Genomic DNA, 18,423 nt, shown 5'->3' on the forward strand with positions numbered 1-18,423 from the left:
AAGGCTTCACTTAAAAGGACTTTCTACCGTTTTGATCATCTCCCTCTGCCTCTATGTGCAGATGGATGGCAAAAGCTTCTCCCTTTCCCATCACGAAACCCTTGAGCAAGGCACTTAATCCCAGATTTTTCAGAGATAACCCGCACTATGCCGGCCCTTCTGCCCCTTTCAGCCGCCGTAATGCGTTTGAACGCAAGTTTGCTTTTTGAGCACACGCGTGAGTGTGTCGCTCGCTTCTGTCTGTCCAAATAAATTAAGGTTTTATAGCAGGATGCCAGCTGCTTCCATTACCCAGAAACCCAGGAATGCAGTAAAGCAGATGTGTTTGTAGTGAACGCCCCGTATCGTCTGGGCTGGTAAGCAAACCAACAACAAAATGCTAAGATTAGCTGTCGCACATGAGCACTCAAAGATGGCATGTGCTTCCTGTGAGACGCATATGTCAGACTGATGGTGTGGTTTCAAAACGCAGCTGAGAAATCTCTGAAGTCGAGATTTGACTGACATCAAACACTAAATGAAAGCCTTTACAGTTATCATAAAGTCACCAAACTTTGTCAACATTTTCTTTTCTGCCCAGCAATGTGAGTGTATGAAATTTTAATTGGTTGAAGTGGTAAATAAGTTCATGTGTTAAAATAACACAGCTTTTTAGCAACTCTGACTGCATCCCGAGCGCAAATTCTCAATAACCCAGTATCCACGCTAGCATCATATTTAGTATGCCAGAAAAAGATTTTGCATGTGCCTGTACATGGTATGTGAAATGCAGAATGCCAAAACTACCAGTATGTCCTGCTGCATCCGGTTGTATCTTGCAGTGTGCAGGCCAGCTTGCTTCTCTGGCTGCTCTGAACCACAATCCTTTGCACATCGAAAGATACGACACATCAACTGAGCTGCAGCGAGTCGGTGACGCCTGGCTGCAATTCACAAAAGGAAGGAGAGGTGATAAACGGAAGCATACTCGTTCCATATTGCATCCTTTTTACTTTTACTTCAAATGTTGCTCTATGGATTGTGACAGATATGACCAAGAGGGTCAAAATTCAATGCACATTTTTTTGACAAAGTAGGATGTCCCAATTGTATGCATACTCCATGCAACAGTACATACTTGTACTTTGTAACGGTAGCTGCAGTACGTAATAAAAGTAAAAATAAATTGATTTAGAACAGCTGGAGTCTCCATGATCTACTTTATGGCTGAATACAAGTGCAATAAGACTTCTTTTTTTTAAGTGCCTCTGATCTTTTGTTTTATTAACTGGCTATAACTTTGTGAAAATCTAATCTCCAAATCTTAACCAGATGGAAGCTTTTATTAGGCTTGTGTCACACACCTACAGTAAGACTTTTTAACTGAATATAAGAAGAATAAAAAACTCCAGCCAGTGAAATGACAGTTTTATCGGTCATTACTTGTCTGTCACTGCACATTAAATGTTTGACCTTAACCAGCTCAGTGCCCTGTCAATCTCCTCTTCCTCTTCTTCTTCTTAAAGATGTGGCACACTTGGGACAACAGCAGTGAACATTAGTCTTTAAACTAGTTGAAGGAGAGGAAGCGCACATTCAGCCTTAATTTCCAATGGGAGGAACCATCAAAAGGTATAAAAAAAAAAATAGTCTCCAAAATAATTTTTTTCCGCTGCCTAATTAAATAAAAACGAGCTGAGCTGAGTTGAAAACTCCCCGCACTGATCCTGTCATATCAGCTTTTTATTCAAAGTGTGCTTGAAAGTCTACTTTGGATGGGCCCACAATATTAGGAATGACAGTGAAGAACCTCAGTGTTGCAGGTCACGGTCAGTCTAAGTGTTATCTGACGACCTTTCACCTCTCATCTTGTCCAGTTCTAACAGACCGGAGATGTCTTGTGACAGCACGACTGCACTTATTGCAGCATCCAACACAAACAGGCGATGCAGTCGTTCCCTCTTGAAAAGCTGATTGACAGGATCGTAGGAGTCACGGAAATTCACAGCTTAAGTGTGACGATACATTTTTAAAAGTTCTTTTTTGACTTTAAATAACGAGACACAGGGCTCAGTTTAAAAGCAGGCCTGATGACTAGGATTTATTTATGTGTTTGAGCTCAGAGGAGAAAAGCATCTCATCTCATACTGAATGACCTGCACTTGACTCTCAAGGACTACTGAAGAAATGAGAATATCAAATGAGTGTCCCGGTTGATCTGAGGGATGAATGTGTGCGTGAGGGTTTAACTCCAAGTCCAAACTTGAAATCCACTTTCTCTTTTTCTCCCTGGGATTGTAATGGAGCAAAAACAACAATAACAAAAACTTAAAATATCCCAAAAAGGGACATGAAAAAAATAAGTCAGGTGGTATAAGGTGCTATTTCCTGTAATACAGCTGCCACAATTTATCTCTCTCTTGGATATCACACACACACACACACACACACACACACACACACACACACACACACACACACACACACACACACACACACACACACACACACACACACACGCGCGCGCGCACACATGCACGCACGCCAGTCAGTGCCTATGAAAGATTCATAGAGCAGAGATGATGAAGGCGTCTCCTCTTCTGCTCCACTTACCGTAGTGGACAAATTTCTAATCCCCCAACCTACACACACACTCTCACACACACACACACACACACACACACACACACACACACACACACACACACACACACACACACACACACACACACACACACACACACACACACACACACACACACGCCCACACACCCAAATGCAGACATAAGCAGCCCAGGACCTGTTAAGAAAGAAGAGAGCAGTGATGCACACAGCTGTGGGGTACTTACTCACCCTTAACCTTCCCAGACATAGGCACACACACACACACACACACACACACACACACACACACACACACACACACACACACACACACACACACACACACACACACACACACACACACACACAAATCCTGGGGCATCCTCTCTGTCAAGAGACTGATGCTGCAGACTGCTTTCTAAGCTGTCTGGCAGACTTGGTGTGTGTTGAACTATGTCTATATGTGGATGTGTGAAAAAGATCTTCATTTTTTTAACCTCCCTCATGGACCTGAGAATCCCCATAAGAACAGACAAAAAAAAAATGCTGAGGGCGAGACATTTTCAAGTCTTCATTTTACACTTCTATGATTCATGCGTGTCACGATCAGGATTTAGTGACTGGATGGAATAAAAGTTTCAGGATTTGCAGCTTTCATCACAGCAGAGTTTCTGTGTTGTACTGGTGAACAGTATTTCCTGTAAACTGACACATAACATGTATTAAACTATATTAAACTAAGTACACATGTTAGGTGCTTTACCTGTAGATTTACATTTTACTTCATACTTCTGCTCTGCAAACATTTCAGAGGGAAATATTGTACTCTCTGCTCCGCAATTAATGGTGTACTATGTATCATGTCATAGATAAAAAATAAATTAAAAAAAATCTGCCATATAAAACATTTTATATAAGATATATGTTATATAAGGCCATTTCCAAGGACTGTCTACTCTTCTATGATATGTAAATGTTGCAATTAAGATCCCCGTCCAGATTCAAAGCAGTCACGTCTGTGGTTTAACAGGATTTAACTGCAGAATCAAAATCAAATTAATTAAACCAAAAGTAATAGTTAGACACAAATATACAGGGACAGAACATGCAGTGGGAGTTGCTACATATAAACCAAGTGTCCTGTACTGTATATACTGTATAGACTGCTTCTCTGGTTGGTAACTGTACTGTACATAAAAGGGTTCTAAGAGTGCCATAAATAATTAATGCATTCATGTGAAATGCAGGAACATTGTTCACTTAAAAACAGCAGCATCACAAAAAAAGAATATCACTCCGGTCCTTCAGTCAAATTGTAATTAAGTACACAAATATCAGCCGTACAACACAACTGCCCGTGTTTCTGCTGTTTGTATCATAGCACCTGATCTCACACTGCCACTCAAATTTGACCAGGTCCTGTGTGTAATGTTTTTAATGGCAGTTGTAAAAATAGCTTTTAGCTGCATTACCGCCACCTTCTGGTGGTAGTAACACTAACACGAACAGGTGCAAGTAAAACCAAGGGGAAATAGATAAAATGATATTTGCATAAACTATGCAATTTTCAGATATTTTTTTTATGACTATTTAAACATCTTGACCCTTGGGAATCTTGGGAATGTAAATTTTGAATGTAATTAGTCAGAAACCATTTGGGACACCTTAAAAGTTTGGCCTGGCGATGACACTGAGAGTTCATCAAAGTAACTACAAGAGAGGGATGTGAATCAGTGTATCATATTTCACTGCGGTCCATTCAGTAGTTGTCAGAAGACATTTCTGTCAAAACCTAAAATGTTTACCCTCAGCATGTGCTAGACACAAAATCAAGATATTACGTCTTTTGGATTCATCCTCTGGGGATCCTAAAACAGCTGTTAGCATGTTTAAGTGTGGACTAAAGTGATGATAGACAAAACTCAAAACTCCCATTTCCTTAAGCCTGATGTTGATGCTTGTTTGACTGGGTGGTGAATTCAAGAGCTGACATATTAAATTATCACTTAATGTAAATTCATTAAGTCCAATTAAATTAATTAGTGGCTCTGTGTCTTCCCCGCTGTACCAGGTGAACATCTGAGGATGTGTCCTCAGGGCCCGACCTGCTGCACCAGCACCATGGAGGAGAACCTGGCCGGTTTGAGCGGCCAAGAGACAGAGGGACTGATCAGAGAGGCCGGCAGATCGCTGCAGGCGGCCTTCAACGCTCTCCACAGGAGCTTCGACAGTAAGTAGGGTGTGTGTGTGTGTGTGTTTAAAAGACACTCATTACTGGCTGAGCTCAGTAGCAAAGCTTTAGAAGTGAGCCCAGCGGAGTGCCACATTTGTAATGTTGTGTGTTTGTGTTTGGTACAAGCTCGACGCTCAATACTGCAGCTTCAATGGAGACGGTGAGTGTGTGTGAGTGTGTGTGTGTGTGTGTGTGTGTGTGTGTGTGTGTGTGTGTGTGTGTGTGTGTGTGTGTGTGTGTGTGTGTGTGTGTGTGTGTGTGTGTGTGTGTGTGTGTGTGTGTGTGTGTCCTGTGCATCAAGGGGACCCCTGACTGGGTGCTATAATGAGAGCAGAGTCAGCCAGACACAATGAAACGTGATAAGCCGATCCCCTGATCTCAGGGGAGACACACACACACACACACACACACACACACACACACACACACACACACACACACACACACACACACACACACACACACACACACACACACAAACAGAGGGGTGTCCCCTGGGGCAGTGACTGGTTCAGCTAATGAGCAGTTGACCCACTGAGGAGCCGAGTCTGCAGATCACTGCACATCAGAGAAAGGAAGGGATGGAGGGAGAAAGAAGACTGAGAAGTGCCACTGCTAACAACAGGGAACACAGACAAACACCAGCAGCAAGTGAGAAATGTTTCATTAGTACAGACAAGAAATAATATATATATATATATATTTTTTTTTTAAAGACAGAAGACAAACGGAGCGCAGGAGGACGACGACTAGTCAGAAGAAGGACAGTATGAAACAGCGCTGTTGAAGGCGGGAGGCCACCTCAGTAGCAGTTAATGTGGCCGTCCATCTGGTTGTGGTTAGGACAGGCTGGCACTGGTCCACAGCCTTTGAAGCACGAGGGAAAAGCCCAGACCAACACACTGCAGAGACAGCTCGCTGACTCCCTCATTCTCTCTGCTTGACCTCTCTCTCACTTTATATCCATCTGGCTGCAGAGGAAATTTCAAAGGAAGCTTAAATAATGCAAAAGAAAAGAAAAAAAAGTGAATATTAATTGGGTTTGTTAATCAGCTGGGTCGTACAGAGAGTTAATGAGGATCATGGCTGTAAAAAAAAAAATACACTCAAGAATGCAATCATAGCAGTAATATTAAACAATATTCTTTGTTACCTTTCCAACAAGCTCACCTGTGCTATCTGGACATTCATTCTTTTGTGTTCTTAATATATCTTAAAATATATATGTATTTCAATTGTTTTTTTTATGTTTCTTTACGAAATAAAATGACAAATGAGGACATATAATGTGTAGGGACAAACTCGCAGAGAAATTTCACCAACTCTGCAAATTCCCTTGGTTCTATGGAGTATTATTGAGTTTTGTTTTGGCGTTTTTGTTGTTACTGTTGCTGTTGTTTTTAGTTTTTACGACCTAAAGCATTACTGATTCCGTCTCACCACTCCCGTCAGTGTTTCCACACGCAGCAGGCAGCTGTGTCCCACTGTGTGCTAGCCAAGCTCTGCCCACCTATTGCTTACAGCTTCGGTCTGATTGTAGTCTGGAAGCTCTGTTCGCATTAAAGTTCGCTAAAAGCCACTTTGAAGCACGGATCAATCAAGGACCTGAGGGGTGTACTACGAGATGAGTGGGTTAGCGAGGTATGTTGAGACTAAATCCAGGGTTGTCAGTGTCACGAAGCTGGCTCTCTTTTAAGATGGCTAGATCACCATGGTAACCTATGCTGCAAACTTAACCTGGTCCGGAGCAGGTTATGTTGAAGATATTGGATCAAAATGTAAGAAAATACCACCTACTGACTAATCAGTTCTCTCTGAAAATTGTCAGCACCAATCGGAGAAGATCAAGTGGAGATCAGTTTGGATTATCTGTTTAACTTCATTATGTTTTTTTTTTTTATTATAGTTTGCTCCTCCTTTTTAAAATATGTGGCTCTGCTGTCAGTACACTTGTCCATGTTTGTGATTGGCCAGATGCTGCAAACACCTCCTCTTTTATGTGAACTATCTGTGGCTAAGTGCAATGACTTTGAAGTCAAGCATTTGTTTCTAAATCCAACAATGGCAGCAGTGGTAGAAGTAGAAGTAGATGAAGAAATATAAACAGTTGTAGCGAAGCCAGTAAATATCGAGAAATTTAAGCAATGTACTAACATGTCATTAAACAATGTACGCGTAGGGAGGAAGATCCCGGTTGTTTACAGTTTGGTAAGTTTTGATGCACAACATACGTAGCTGAGTGGATAAAGGCTGCTCCAATAGTTTTAAAACGAACCCATTGGGAAGCAACGACTGGATACAATCCTCAATGGAGTGCAGCCAGACCCAGATATTATAAATATAAATGTGGATTTGGGTTTTGGTGATACCAGGCTTTGCACTACCTACTCGGCTCCAATCAGAAAACACACAAAGATATTGATCGGCTGATTAACATAGTCAAGCATTTAGCCTTGAAAAAGACGTGATTTTTTTTTTATGTCGGTGGAGATGAAAACAGAGCTAAAAGGAAATAGAATATCCAACTTAAATTCATTAGTTTGTCAGAAAAAAGGCCTCCAAACGAATGCCAATGTTTCTCTTTGTCTGTTGGGTGTCGTAAGAGACAACTGTCAACTATTCTCTACATCAGCTTTTCAAATTAAAGTCATTATATTTTAGCGGTGAATTGTTATTTTTGTCCTCTGTCCTTCTTCTCTTATTTGTGTTATTTATTGTCAACTCTATCTTTTCTCACTCCCCTCCTCCGTCCTCCAGCCTATTTCACTGAGCTGCACAGTCGTTCTGAGCGCTCCCTGCAGGAGGTGCTGTCTCCGCTCGGCGCCCTGTACTCCCAGAACACTCGCCTGTATGGAGACCTCTACGCCGACCTGCGTCAGTACTATCGGGGCTCCGCTCTCAACCTGGACGAAAACCTGTCGGATTTCTGGTCCCACCTTTTGGAGCGAATCTTTAAAACATCTACTCCCAAAGACGTGAGTTCAAAATACAGCCTCACATTGAATGTAAGATTTCTAATACACACATTTTAATAGACACAATTAGAGGGTTTTCTGAACTAGTCCTGCTCATCCTTTCAGCCGCTGTTACTGTTCTGGTTCATAAAAAGACAAAATGTGACAAGCTGATAAAAATACACATCTATTCTTATTCTGAAATGCATCCTGATTTGCATTCATCTGACAGGGCTGAAAAGTATTTTAGTATACTCAATAACACATTTCTCCTACACCGCCTCCGCCGCTGTCATCTCCTGTCTGACAGGTCGACCTATCAGAAGACTACCTTGAATGTGTTGCCAAGCAACAGGAGACGCTGCGACCATTTGGAGACGTCCCCCGGGACATGAAGGCGAAGGTGATCCGGGCTTTTGTCACAGCGCGGTCGTTTGTCCAGGGGCTGCTCGTCAGCGCGGACGTGGTCAAAAGGGTCTCACAGGTGAGTATTACTTGTTGCAAGGGACGTAACTGTGTTTAACCAGTCACATTGTGGAGACACCTGCCTCTTTTGGGGACAAACAGTAAGTCCCCATTCGGTATATTACTAGATTTTAGGGTTAAGGAAACACTGGTCATGATTTGGGTAAGTCTCCAGGAACTAAATCTGATTCAAATAATGTCCTCTGAAGTCATGAGAACATGACTGTGTGTGTCTGTGTGTCTGTGTGTGTGTGTGTGTGTGTGTGTGTGTGTGTGTGTGTGTGTGTGTGTGTGTGTGTGTGTGTGTGTGTGTGTGTGTGTGTGTGTGTGTGTGTGTGTGTGTGGCCTGCTGGGCTGAGTCCCAGGAAAGCAGATACGATGGCTGCCTGTTCGTCACACCCTAACTGTCAGAGAAAGTGTCTCCACCCTACAAATAAGAAACACAGAGATCATCAGAAATGACGTGTCAGACTCTGCCATGAGAACAAAGCTCTCATCGGGAGGGATGACAACGCTCTTGTCAAATTATGGGTGTGATAATGTTTTTTTGCAGCTCTCGATTCCCCCCTCCCCCAAACTCTCAGAGGCACAGTGCGTCTGATGTGACTCAGTCTTCGTTTTTCTGTTTTATTTCTTTTCAATGTTTGACCGACCTTACATGGTCCCAGCACATCGTTTACAGCTTCTTTTCTTCATTCACGCGAGTACGCATGCTTGATTTACTGTATAAGCTTCAGTTCAAAGGACCACATCAGTGATAATTAAACCTCCATCCAGTATGTTCACCCCTTTTTTTTATATCCATTTTGCAAAATATTCTGCTGTTTTCAAAAAAAACTTTTTTTTTTTTTTTTTTTTTTTTTGGCTTCACCTTCATTTGGAATTGATGTAAAGAGCTCATCTTTAAACTTGCTTCAGTTGTGTAATCCATCAGTGTTTTTTTGTGTTGTTGTCAAAGCTACATGAATGTCATGAATGCAGATTATCAAAAACAATGTAACATTGACACAAATGAATGCAGACCTGATGCCGACTGTAAAGGATTGTACAATTCAAGCAAGGTTCGAGTCTTTTAGATAAGTTTCAAATTGCACAGAAATGAATGTGTATACAAGCTTGTAGGAAAATGCATCCAGATATATAAAAGTAAACAGTTTGTGTTTGAAAATGATCAACAAAACTGTTTAAATTTGAACTTGAAAATGCACAACTGCGGTTCGTTAACGCCTCGCTATCGTTTTCGGGTACACCTTTGGCCGGAGTGTCTCTCCATCCGATCTGTGAGCTTTGGTGGTAAAATAGCTCAACTGAGGAACTGGACACCTTTCATGCCTTGCATTCATAATCAGAAGCTACAGTGTAAAAGAAACCGTTCCCTCTATTGTCACTGTGGGCCGTACTGGACTAAATTCCCTGATAAAAACAGCGAGTTCACAAAGAAACTTTTCATCTGGGACATCAATACATTTCTCGTGTAACACATAAATGTCCTCCTCACTGTGCTAAAAACCTAAAGTTTATGATGCTGACCGTCACACCAGGTTTCCTTGAGTCCAGAGTGTATGAAGGCCCTGATGAAGCTCGTTTACTGCACCCACTGTCGCGGCGTGGCCTCCGTCAAACCCTGCTCCAACTACTGCGCCAACGTCATGAAGGGCTGCCTGGCCAACCAAGCCGACCTGGACCCCGAGTGGCACAACCTCATAGGTGAGACACATCGAGAACGTATCGAGTAATGCACGAGGAAATCCAGGTCGTCCAAGTGGATTTGACGTTTCTGTCGTATTTCCTCCGTTCAGACACAATGATCCAGGTGGCGTCTAGTTTCAGCACAGAGCCCAGCCTCGATGTGGTTCTCTCCTCCATCCCCGCTCGAATCTACGAGGCTGTGCAGTACCTGCAGGAAAACATGGACTCCTTTACAGCCAAGGTAAGACGTCTCACTTCATCTTATCACTTATTTATCTTACAAACACCCAGGCCGCTTTCCCTGCAATCTTTTCATCTCCTCACAGATAGCAGCTCATCTTTTTTAAGTCTGCAGTCCTCTCTGAAAAACCCTCTCTTTATCAAGGAGTATGCAAAAATCACAATATATTATCATACATAACAGCCTTGAGGACACCAGAGATTGAGCTCATCAGTCTGCTCCAGTGGTAATGGACTCTGATAAGACCAGACAAAAATAATTGACCATGTACAGTGATACTGACCTATCTGCCCCTTCAATATTTACCACTGTAGACATCAGTGCCAAAATTGATCGGGTTTTGGGGCAACAAGAAGCCCAAATATCCTCACAGTCTGAAACACGTGTCTGTGGCGACCTCTAGTGGATTTCTTTAGTTCTCACAGACACAAACAAACCATCCTTTTCAGTTTCTCATGCCCATCTGTGTTCGTGTGCATCTGTGTGTTTGCGTGCAGGTCTACCAGACATGTGGAACTCCAGGTGAACCGGGAACAGGAAGTCCCACCGGTCATGAGCAGAAGAGGAAGAGCAGCTCGCTGACGGCGTCAGAGTACAAACCCTCACCGACGGCTGGACTCCGACTGGAAATGCAGGTGTGTACGTCCGCATGCCTCATGTTTGTGTAATTATTTTAAGGGAAATCAAAGTTATAGATTTGTTTTTAAATAAATTGATAACATGATGTCTCTTTGGTGGGTTTTTTTGTCTGCAGGGTTTAAGGTATAAACGTGTAGTTTTGATTTATTGTTGTGTGTTGAAGGATTAAATGTGACACATTATGACTTGTTCAGGATTCTGTATCTAAACTGTAAAATGCGGGACAATAAAATTTGTTTTACTGTCTTTGTTCTCAGGTATCAGATCTCTCCAGTAAACTGAGGGAGATGCGTCAGTACTGGGTGCAGCTCCCTGTGGCACTTTGCAGCAAATTGGCTGCAGGAGGCAACAGTCAGGATAAATGCTGGAATGGAATTACAAAAGCCAAGTAAGAATAAGAAAAACCTTTTTGGAGCTTTAAACATGAATCTAACCCACTGCATGCTTTCTCTGCATAATTAAATCCACCTCCTCTTCAGATTATGTTTAGATAACATAAACATCATTTTTGTAATTGTAGTTCCTTTGCAAAACTCTTCGCTTTATGTGTCCTTTGTGGCCTGTACAGAAGGTCCATTTTGCTTGTTATTGAAAGGCATGAAAGGAAATTATATAATGTTCCTACAACCAACTGTGATTCTCCAGAACACTCTTCCATCCTTCAGCCATAAAATCAAAGGCTGGGTCTTGAATAAAACATTTTCAAGGTCTGAAATCTGTTCAGATTTATTCATACGGCACAAAAAAACAAGATTCACTCCAAAGATGAAACTCGTGTTCTTTAACACTTAAAAGCTAAACAAGGCTTCTGAAGGGACGAGAACAAAGAGGGAAGGAAGAGGAACGACCTGCCTCTGATAATGTTGCTATGATACGGGCCTCTTTTCTTCTTGTTGAAAGCCATTTCATGGCACTTGTGTCAAAAGTGAGTGGCAACAAACTGTTTCTTCTCTGACAAACTGAAAACTGCACTGAATGGAAATTTGTTTCGAGTTGTAGGAATAACATTTCTTCCACATACAGCGATTTGAAACTCAAGCATTCACGGCGTTTTTCAGCCTCCCTTAGCCCACGTGTAAATGGGTTACAGAACAACCTGATGCCCCTTCGACGTGTATACGTTATCCAGCTACACAAACACACACAAACACACCTCTCTTCCTTTAAAGTGGTTGGATTGCAGCCAACTGATGAGATTTATCTTGAGCAGAACACTCAGAAATATATGACTGTCAAAAGGCATGAAATATAGATGTGCCTTTGTGTGTGTGTGTGTGTGTGTGTGTGTGTGTGTGTGTGTGTGTGTGTGTGTGTGTGTGTGTGTGTGTGTGTGTGTGTGCGTGCGTGCGTGTGTGTGCGTGCGTGTGTGTGTGTGAGAGACAGAATAATGTGAGAGAGGCCATGAAAAATAGATGAATCGCTGATTGCATGTGACAGATTAAGGAAATATGAAATTAGTGTGTGTGATGTGGCAGAGTGAATTATTCCTGTGATAAAGTGTCTGAAGCTCCACAGCGACCTCTAGTGGATTTCATGACGTATAAATTCATTTTTCTTGATGCATTGAACAGTAGAGTTTGAAGTTCAGAGTTTAAATATGGTTATTTTGTAGTGTAAGATGCTCTAACAGGAAATGGCTGGATTTTTAAGTAGTTACATAAACATTCTTCATTGTTGTATGATTTAATTAAAGACTCAGGTGTAAATACTGTACGTTTGTAATGCTTTAATTAATTTTTTTCACCGATCTATTGTTCATGTAAATCCCTAATCAGACCTCTGTAGTCTGTCCATTATCTCTGGTTAAGATAAGGCTGCATTATCATACAATATGACTCCAGTCAAACTCTGTGCTTTTAAGTTGCATTGTGGGTAATGTTGGTCAAATGTTTTGTAATGTTTTGACAAATTACCACACTTAATTTACAAAAATGAACACAGCTTTGCAGGTTTACTGTACTGAGAGAATGTCTGCTGCATGTGTTTCTAGGTAAACAAATATTTACATGGAGTCGTAATTCAAAACAATTACCCATTCTCATCGTGTCTCTTACAGCATTTAGTCATTCACACAGTGGATGAACACTGTTCTAATTCTTCTTCTTCTTCTTCACCAGAACTGCCCCGATGCCAAGATAGTAATTAACTGCATCTGGGAGACTTTCTGAAAGATCAGCCGTATCCGACTTGGCACCTCATAACACACAAGTGCCTGAAAAGCAAACAGATATAGATGCCTCACAAACCACAGTTAATGGACATGGTATCCAGTAACTGTCAGTGTACAGTACTTTATAGGTCCCATATTTTACACTTTTGCAGTGTTTTATTTGCAGCCTTAATATCGATAAGTAGATATGTTTGGGGTTTTAAGCAACAAACCTTCTAGCAATAACAGATTGTTTTGTGTCTTTGCCTTTAAGGTGCATTGATATCAATGACCCAGTTTTCTGATTGGCTGACACTTTTTTTTTTTTTAAGCTACACACCCAGGCCAACTACAGGTTTACTTTTTACAGGTCTTGTAGCTTGCTGGTGACAGAATGAGTGTCCGGTGGTTTTCTCTGCGTAAAAGGTTCAATACTGGGCTGTTCTGAAGGCGAGCAAATGACATGAGCGGGAGTTTGTGACAACACAAACTAACATTTGCTGAGTAGGGACTGTGTGCATTTCTCTGTGGACTGAGCGATTTGGCACTTTAAATATATTCGTATACAACACCAGACCAGCTTCATAATCAAAATAGAACTAGAAAACTTCATTTATACCGTATAGGACCGTTAATACTCGTATAACCGACTCCGTAATCATGCAACAGTCGTGAGTCGTGAACGCATACCAAATCATAAACCATAACTTGAGCCATGATCTGAACGCAGCGTCATGATTCTTCTCTTTCTCTTCCAATCAGGTACCTTCCTGAAGTGATGGGTGATGGTTTGGCCAATCAGATTAACAACCCAGAAGTGGAGCTCGACATCACAAAGCCAGACATGACCATCCGGCAGCAGATCATGCAACTCAAAATAATGAGCAACAGGCTGAAAAATGCACTGGATGGCAACGACGTGGACTTCCAGGATGCAAGTGGGTCTATTTCTAATATTTATACTATAAAATGTAAATTCCGATAATTATATTTTATGTCTTCTATCACTGTTACAAAACTCACCAATCTGGCGTCTTACATATACATCGTACACCCTCGCCTGAAGCTATTTAATAGTCTGATTCCCTGAGTTAAACTAGAGATGATGACAGCTGGGACTTGAGGACAAAAAACTCTCCTCACAAATGACTTAATTAAAACCTTAATTTAAATCATAAATGTCACTTGGACCCAATTACAAACTTGGAAAGTGGGAGCTTAACAAGAGCAATTGAAGGTGACTTCTGTCTTGACAAAAAACGAAAAACTTATCTCCTTCTCATCAAGTATGAACAACTTTTCTATAAGAAAGTGTTTTCCGTCTCTCCTTGATAACCTCTCAGGTGATGACATCAGCGGCTCAGGAAGTGGGATGTGCGTAGGTGGTCAGTGTCCTCGGAGCAGACCGGGATTGTACGCCTACTCGCCAGACAACAACCGAGTCAGAGGCGCAGCCAGGTCCCAAAGCGGCCTCTGCGGCCTCCTACTCCTGCTCCCGTTGACCGTCCTGCTGCTTCAGCGATGATGGACCGCCGCTGCCTCCAGTCAGACTCTGAAGTCTAGAGCACGGCTGAACCACGGGAAGGACAAACAAGGGTTTGGTAGGGTGGGCGGGAGGGGGGGGGGACTGGACCGTAACTTTGCCAAAAAATTAAAAAAAAAAAAGACATTTTGGAGAATGAAAGGACATTTTCTTTGACTAAGAGGAGCAAAAAAAAAAAAAAAAAAAAAAAAAAAACTGACTATATTCTTTATTTTGCTGAGTTTTAATATGTAGTTTGAGGGTGATTTAGTTTGTTGAGCTGGTTTCAATGGATTCCTGTGACGTGGATGGTTGGAGGAAGATGAAGAAGACAAACAAGGGAGTGGTGACTAATGATGACAAAGAAGGCTCTGATGATGAAGACTACAATGTCCATTTAGCTCCAGTGTCCAGTCAGCAGGATGCAGAGCTCGTTGAAAAAATGTGTGCCCGATTTATGGTGCGTTCAACAAGTTGTTTTTTTTAATTTTATTTTATAACTTGAGTCGAGGTTGTCTACCTTAACAAACATTGTGTATGCTGTAAATGTTTGTGTGCATTAGCTTAAAGACTGGCACCATATTGAGCCATGAATGTACAGTATAATACTCTATCGGCAATGAATCCCCCTCATACTCTGTGATGTAGTCGTCCAGACGTTTCCGTGTGTGTTGGCATAAACAGATACATTCAGTAGGCCTTGTTTGAAATATTGCAGATAAATTATCACGCTCCTGAAATGTATGAGATGTTGTGATTGCAAGATTTTACCTCACGTTTACTGTAAACCCGACCATTTAAAAAAAAAAAAAGCAAACGACCACTTTTTTTATCAACCCGTCACCTTTGTAAAGAAGTAAGCCGTCACATGAAACCTCTTGGAAAACAAGCACACCCGAGCAGTTTCTTTACATTCTGTTTTCTGAAGACAGAAAATTGCACATTATTTTGACAGATAATCAACCCAGGATCACTGCAAAGTGTGTAGTACACCTGTCGTTCCACTAGAGGACGTGTCAGTGTGATGTTTTTTTTCCTCACCTATTTGCAAGAATTAAGGTGCCTTTGGTTTGGGCATGAAAAAACTGTTGGTTATTGTTAGGAAAAGATCATGTTTGGTTTAAAATATGTAATTTTACATAAATAACATTACTTAACATACGTAATGTAATTGGAATACTTTTTGTTTTTTGTGTCCCGCCACATGACTACCTTCTTCGACCCTGACCATACCTGCGTGCACTTTTCGCGCTTAGTGGAAGCAAAACGTAACGCTGACACACCGTCCTCTCGTGCACGGACGGGTGTATTAAACGCTTTGGCAAGATACTGGGCTGCAATATCCAATCCAAAAAAAAAAAAAAAGAAAGACTACTCCACAGAGGACATTTCACGACGCAGAGCGGACTCCTGGGGGAATGCATGCCTGTGTTGAGTAAGTAGATGATGACCAATCGACACTGGCTGGTAAACAGCAGGTCAAACCAAAGCTTTTTACACTTTACACTTTTTGACAGCCGACGATGCCCAAAGTACATTGAACACATGTAACAACCCTTTCCCCAGATTTTGTTCTTCATTACGTTAAAAAAAATAATGCTCTGAGTTTTTGTACATACAGGATATTTGCAGACTGCTGTCTACATTAACCTGGTGAGATATCGTTTACTTGGCATGTCTTTCTTTCGGTCTGCACTGCTATACTGGTTCATATGGGACTCCTGCTTCACACAAATGGCAGATGTGTTACACATACACATATTCACACATTCTGGGGCTGTGTATTAAGCTGGTTTTTATTCATCGGTGTATTAAATCACACATTTCATCCATTAAACTCTGTTTGATTGTAGAAGTGGATATTTTCCACAGATGGTTTGATTTGATTATTGTTGATTTTAAGTCTGTTAAAGGAATAGTTCAGTAATTCGACAAAATATGATCGTTTCCGAGAGTTACACGAGATGATCAATATAACTCATATCTTGTTTTCGAGAAATGAAGCTAAGTTGAGTTCATTTCATGCCAAACAAACAAAGCATGTTTTACAAATGCCCTTCAATTCACAAACAAATGCAAAACACCATTGACAAATTAATACATTTTGTTTTGCAAATGTACCTATCAAGCAAACAGACAACATATTTATATGGCTCTGGCCAGGAAGAACACCAGTATGTTGGAATTGACATAGCGCCACCTGCTGTTGTGGAGGATATATTCAGGATATTTCGGAGAAACTCCACGAAAAGATTGTGCCAAAAGTGATATTTTTTGTTTGCAAATTACATGTTATTTTTTTGTATTTGTGAGACTTCATTAGCTGTATTTGTTTTTGAAGCATGATGTATCAAAATATGTTGTATATTTGTTTGATAGGTACTTGTATTTGCAACAAAAAAAAAATGCATTTGATTAACAAACTGGTGTTTTGAATTTGCAAACCTGCTTGCAAAACACGTTTTGTTTGTTTGTGATGTTTTGGCAGGAAATTAGCTCCGTACAACAGGTTAAAAGTAAGACTGGAATCAGAAGGGAAGCTGTTCACTGATCAATACAGCGAAAACCATACAATTTGTGTTTTCACAATGCTGTTTTTGAATGTTTAAATAAGATACAACATGTTAATTGGTGAACTTCAGAAATGGATTTTGATACCTCTAAACAAAGCTAGGGTAACTGTTTCCAATCTCTGCGCTAAGTTAAGTAGCTGTAGCTGCCACTTGGAGACAAGGAAAATATGTTACTTTTCCAAAATGTGCAACTATTGCTTTTATGAGAGGCTACATGGCACCACAGTATCATGTCAAAGTATGTAAGACCCGTCAGTGCACTTGAGGATACCGTGTCAGTGTCACGTTTTGCATCGCCTAGGCGTGAAAATTAAGGTGCTTTAGGTTTAACCGCCATCAACCAAATGATTAGGGTTCGGGAAAGGTCATGGTATGGGCTTATACAAGTCCTTTTATGTCACATTAAGTAGCATTATGTTTGTTATATAAGTTGTTTAACATACATAATGTAAGTTAATTAGGTCTCATTATGTAAGTAACTTATTTACATCATTTAATAGAATACATGGTGACTTTTGCTTTCTTACAGACTCAAACAACGACCATGAGGATCAAAGTCTTGTTTGTCCTCCTCTCCAGTTGGACTTTATCACCCTTTGCACTTGTCACATAACCTCCTTTTTTGATGGTCATAGTCGCGTGTACTTTTCACGCATAGGTGAGGCAAAACGTGACACTCATACGGTGCGCTGAAGGGTTTCTTACATGCTTTGGTGTGATACATCTCATTTATAGATCTTTCTGTTGATCTCAGCATGAACACTTCTGACCTGATGCAGCTTTTCATCTAAATATTCAAGTCAGACTAAGTCAAAAATGACCAGTTGTTCTCTGTACACTATTTGCCTGATGCTCTGCGGCCACCAGATTTGGTCACAACTAACTTCCTGTTTCCAGTGCAGGGAGAACCAGATGCCACACCCACTCCGCAGATATCATCCCACATCCATCAACAAGATCAAATTTAGGATGATTTTACTCTTTTTCTATTAAAAGCCTCCACTTGCCAGCTGCACTCCAGCTATAAATAAACATTTAGCTCATTGTAACAGGCACCGACAAGTCTCATCCGGCCCTGCTGGAGGAAAACGAGGCTGACGACAATCCTGCGCCAGTCAGGGGTTTGGAGTTAATGAATGATTTATTGTCCTGATGCTGATGTTTTTAAATTTGATACAACAGAATGAAACAGAGCGCATACACACGCACATGCACGCGCGCACACACACACACACACACACACACACACACACACACACACACACACACACACACACACACACACACACACACACACACACACACACACACACACACACACACACACAGGCACAGAAAGTTCACCACAAGTTTCTGTTTATGAACAAAGATGAAT

The 18,423-nt window shown here is 41.2% G+C and overlaps 1 protein-coding gene across 1 annotated transcript in view; it reads left to right on the forward strand.

Annotated features, from left to right (window-relative positions):
- gpc1a (glypican 1a) overlaps positions 1 to 16,898 on the forward strand; it is a 40,405-nt gene extending 23,507 nt beyond the window's left edge. The window contains exons 2-10 of the mRNA XM_069704760.1: positions 4,655 to 4,813; positions 7,574 to 7,791; positions 8,081 to 8,254; positions 9,777 to 9,942; positions 10,035 to 10,165; positions 10,663 to 10,800; positions 11,062 to 11,192; positions 13,716 to 13,891; positions 14,297 to 16,898. Of these exons, the coding sequence (XP_069560861.1) occupies positions 4,655 to 4,813; positions 7,574 to 7,791; positions 8,081 to 8,254; positions 9,777 to 9,942; positions 10,035 to 10,165; positions 10,663 to 10,800; positions 11,062 to 11,192; positions 13,716 to 13,891; positions 14,297 to 14,478 (1,475 nt within the window). The 3' untranslated portion in view covers positions 14,479 to 16,898. The remainder of the gene's footprint in view (positions 1 to 4,654; positions 4,814 to 7,573; positions 7,792 to 8,080; positions 8,255 to 9,776; positions 9,943 to 10,034; positions 10,166 to 10,662; positions 10,801 to 11,061; positions 11,193 to 13,715; positions 13,892 to 14,296) is intronic.
- Positions 16,899 to 18,423: the final 1,525 nt, after the last annotated feature.

Source organism: Brachyistius frenatus, unplaced genomic scaffold (genome assembly GCF_029030835.1).
Source record: "Brachyistius frenatus isolate BFR_SWC_R1_liver_20210118 unplaced genomic scaffold, ASM2903083v1 Contig_52, whole genome shotgun sequence".
In the NCBI taxonomy this organism is placed as follows: Eukaryota; Metazoa; Chordata; class Actinopteri; family Embiotocidae; genus Brachyistius; species Brachyistius frenatus.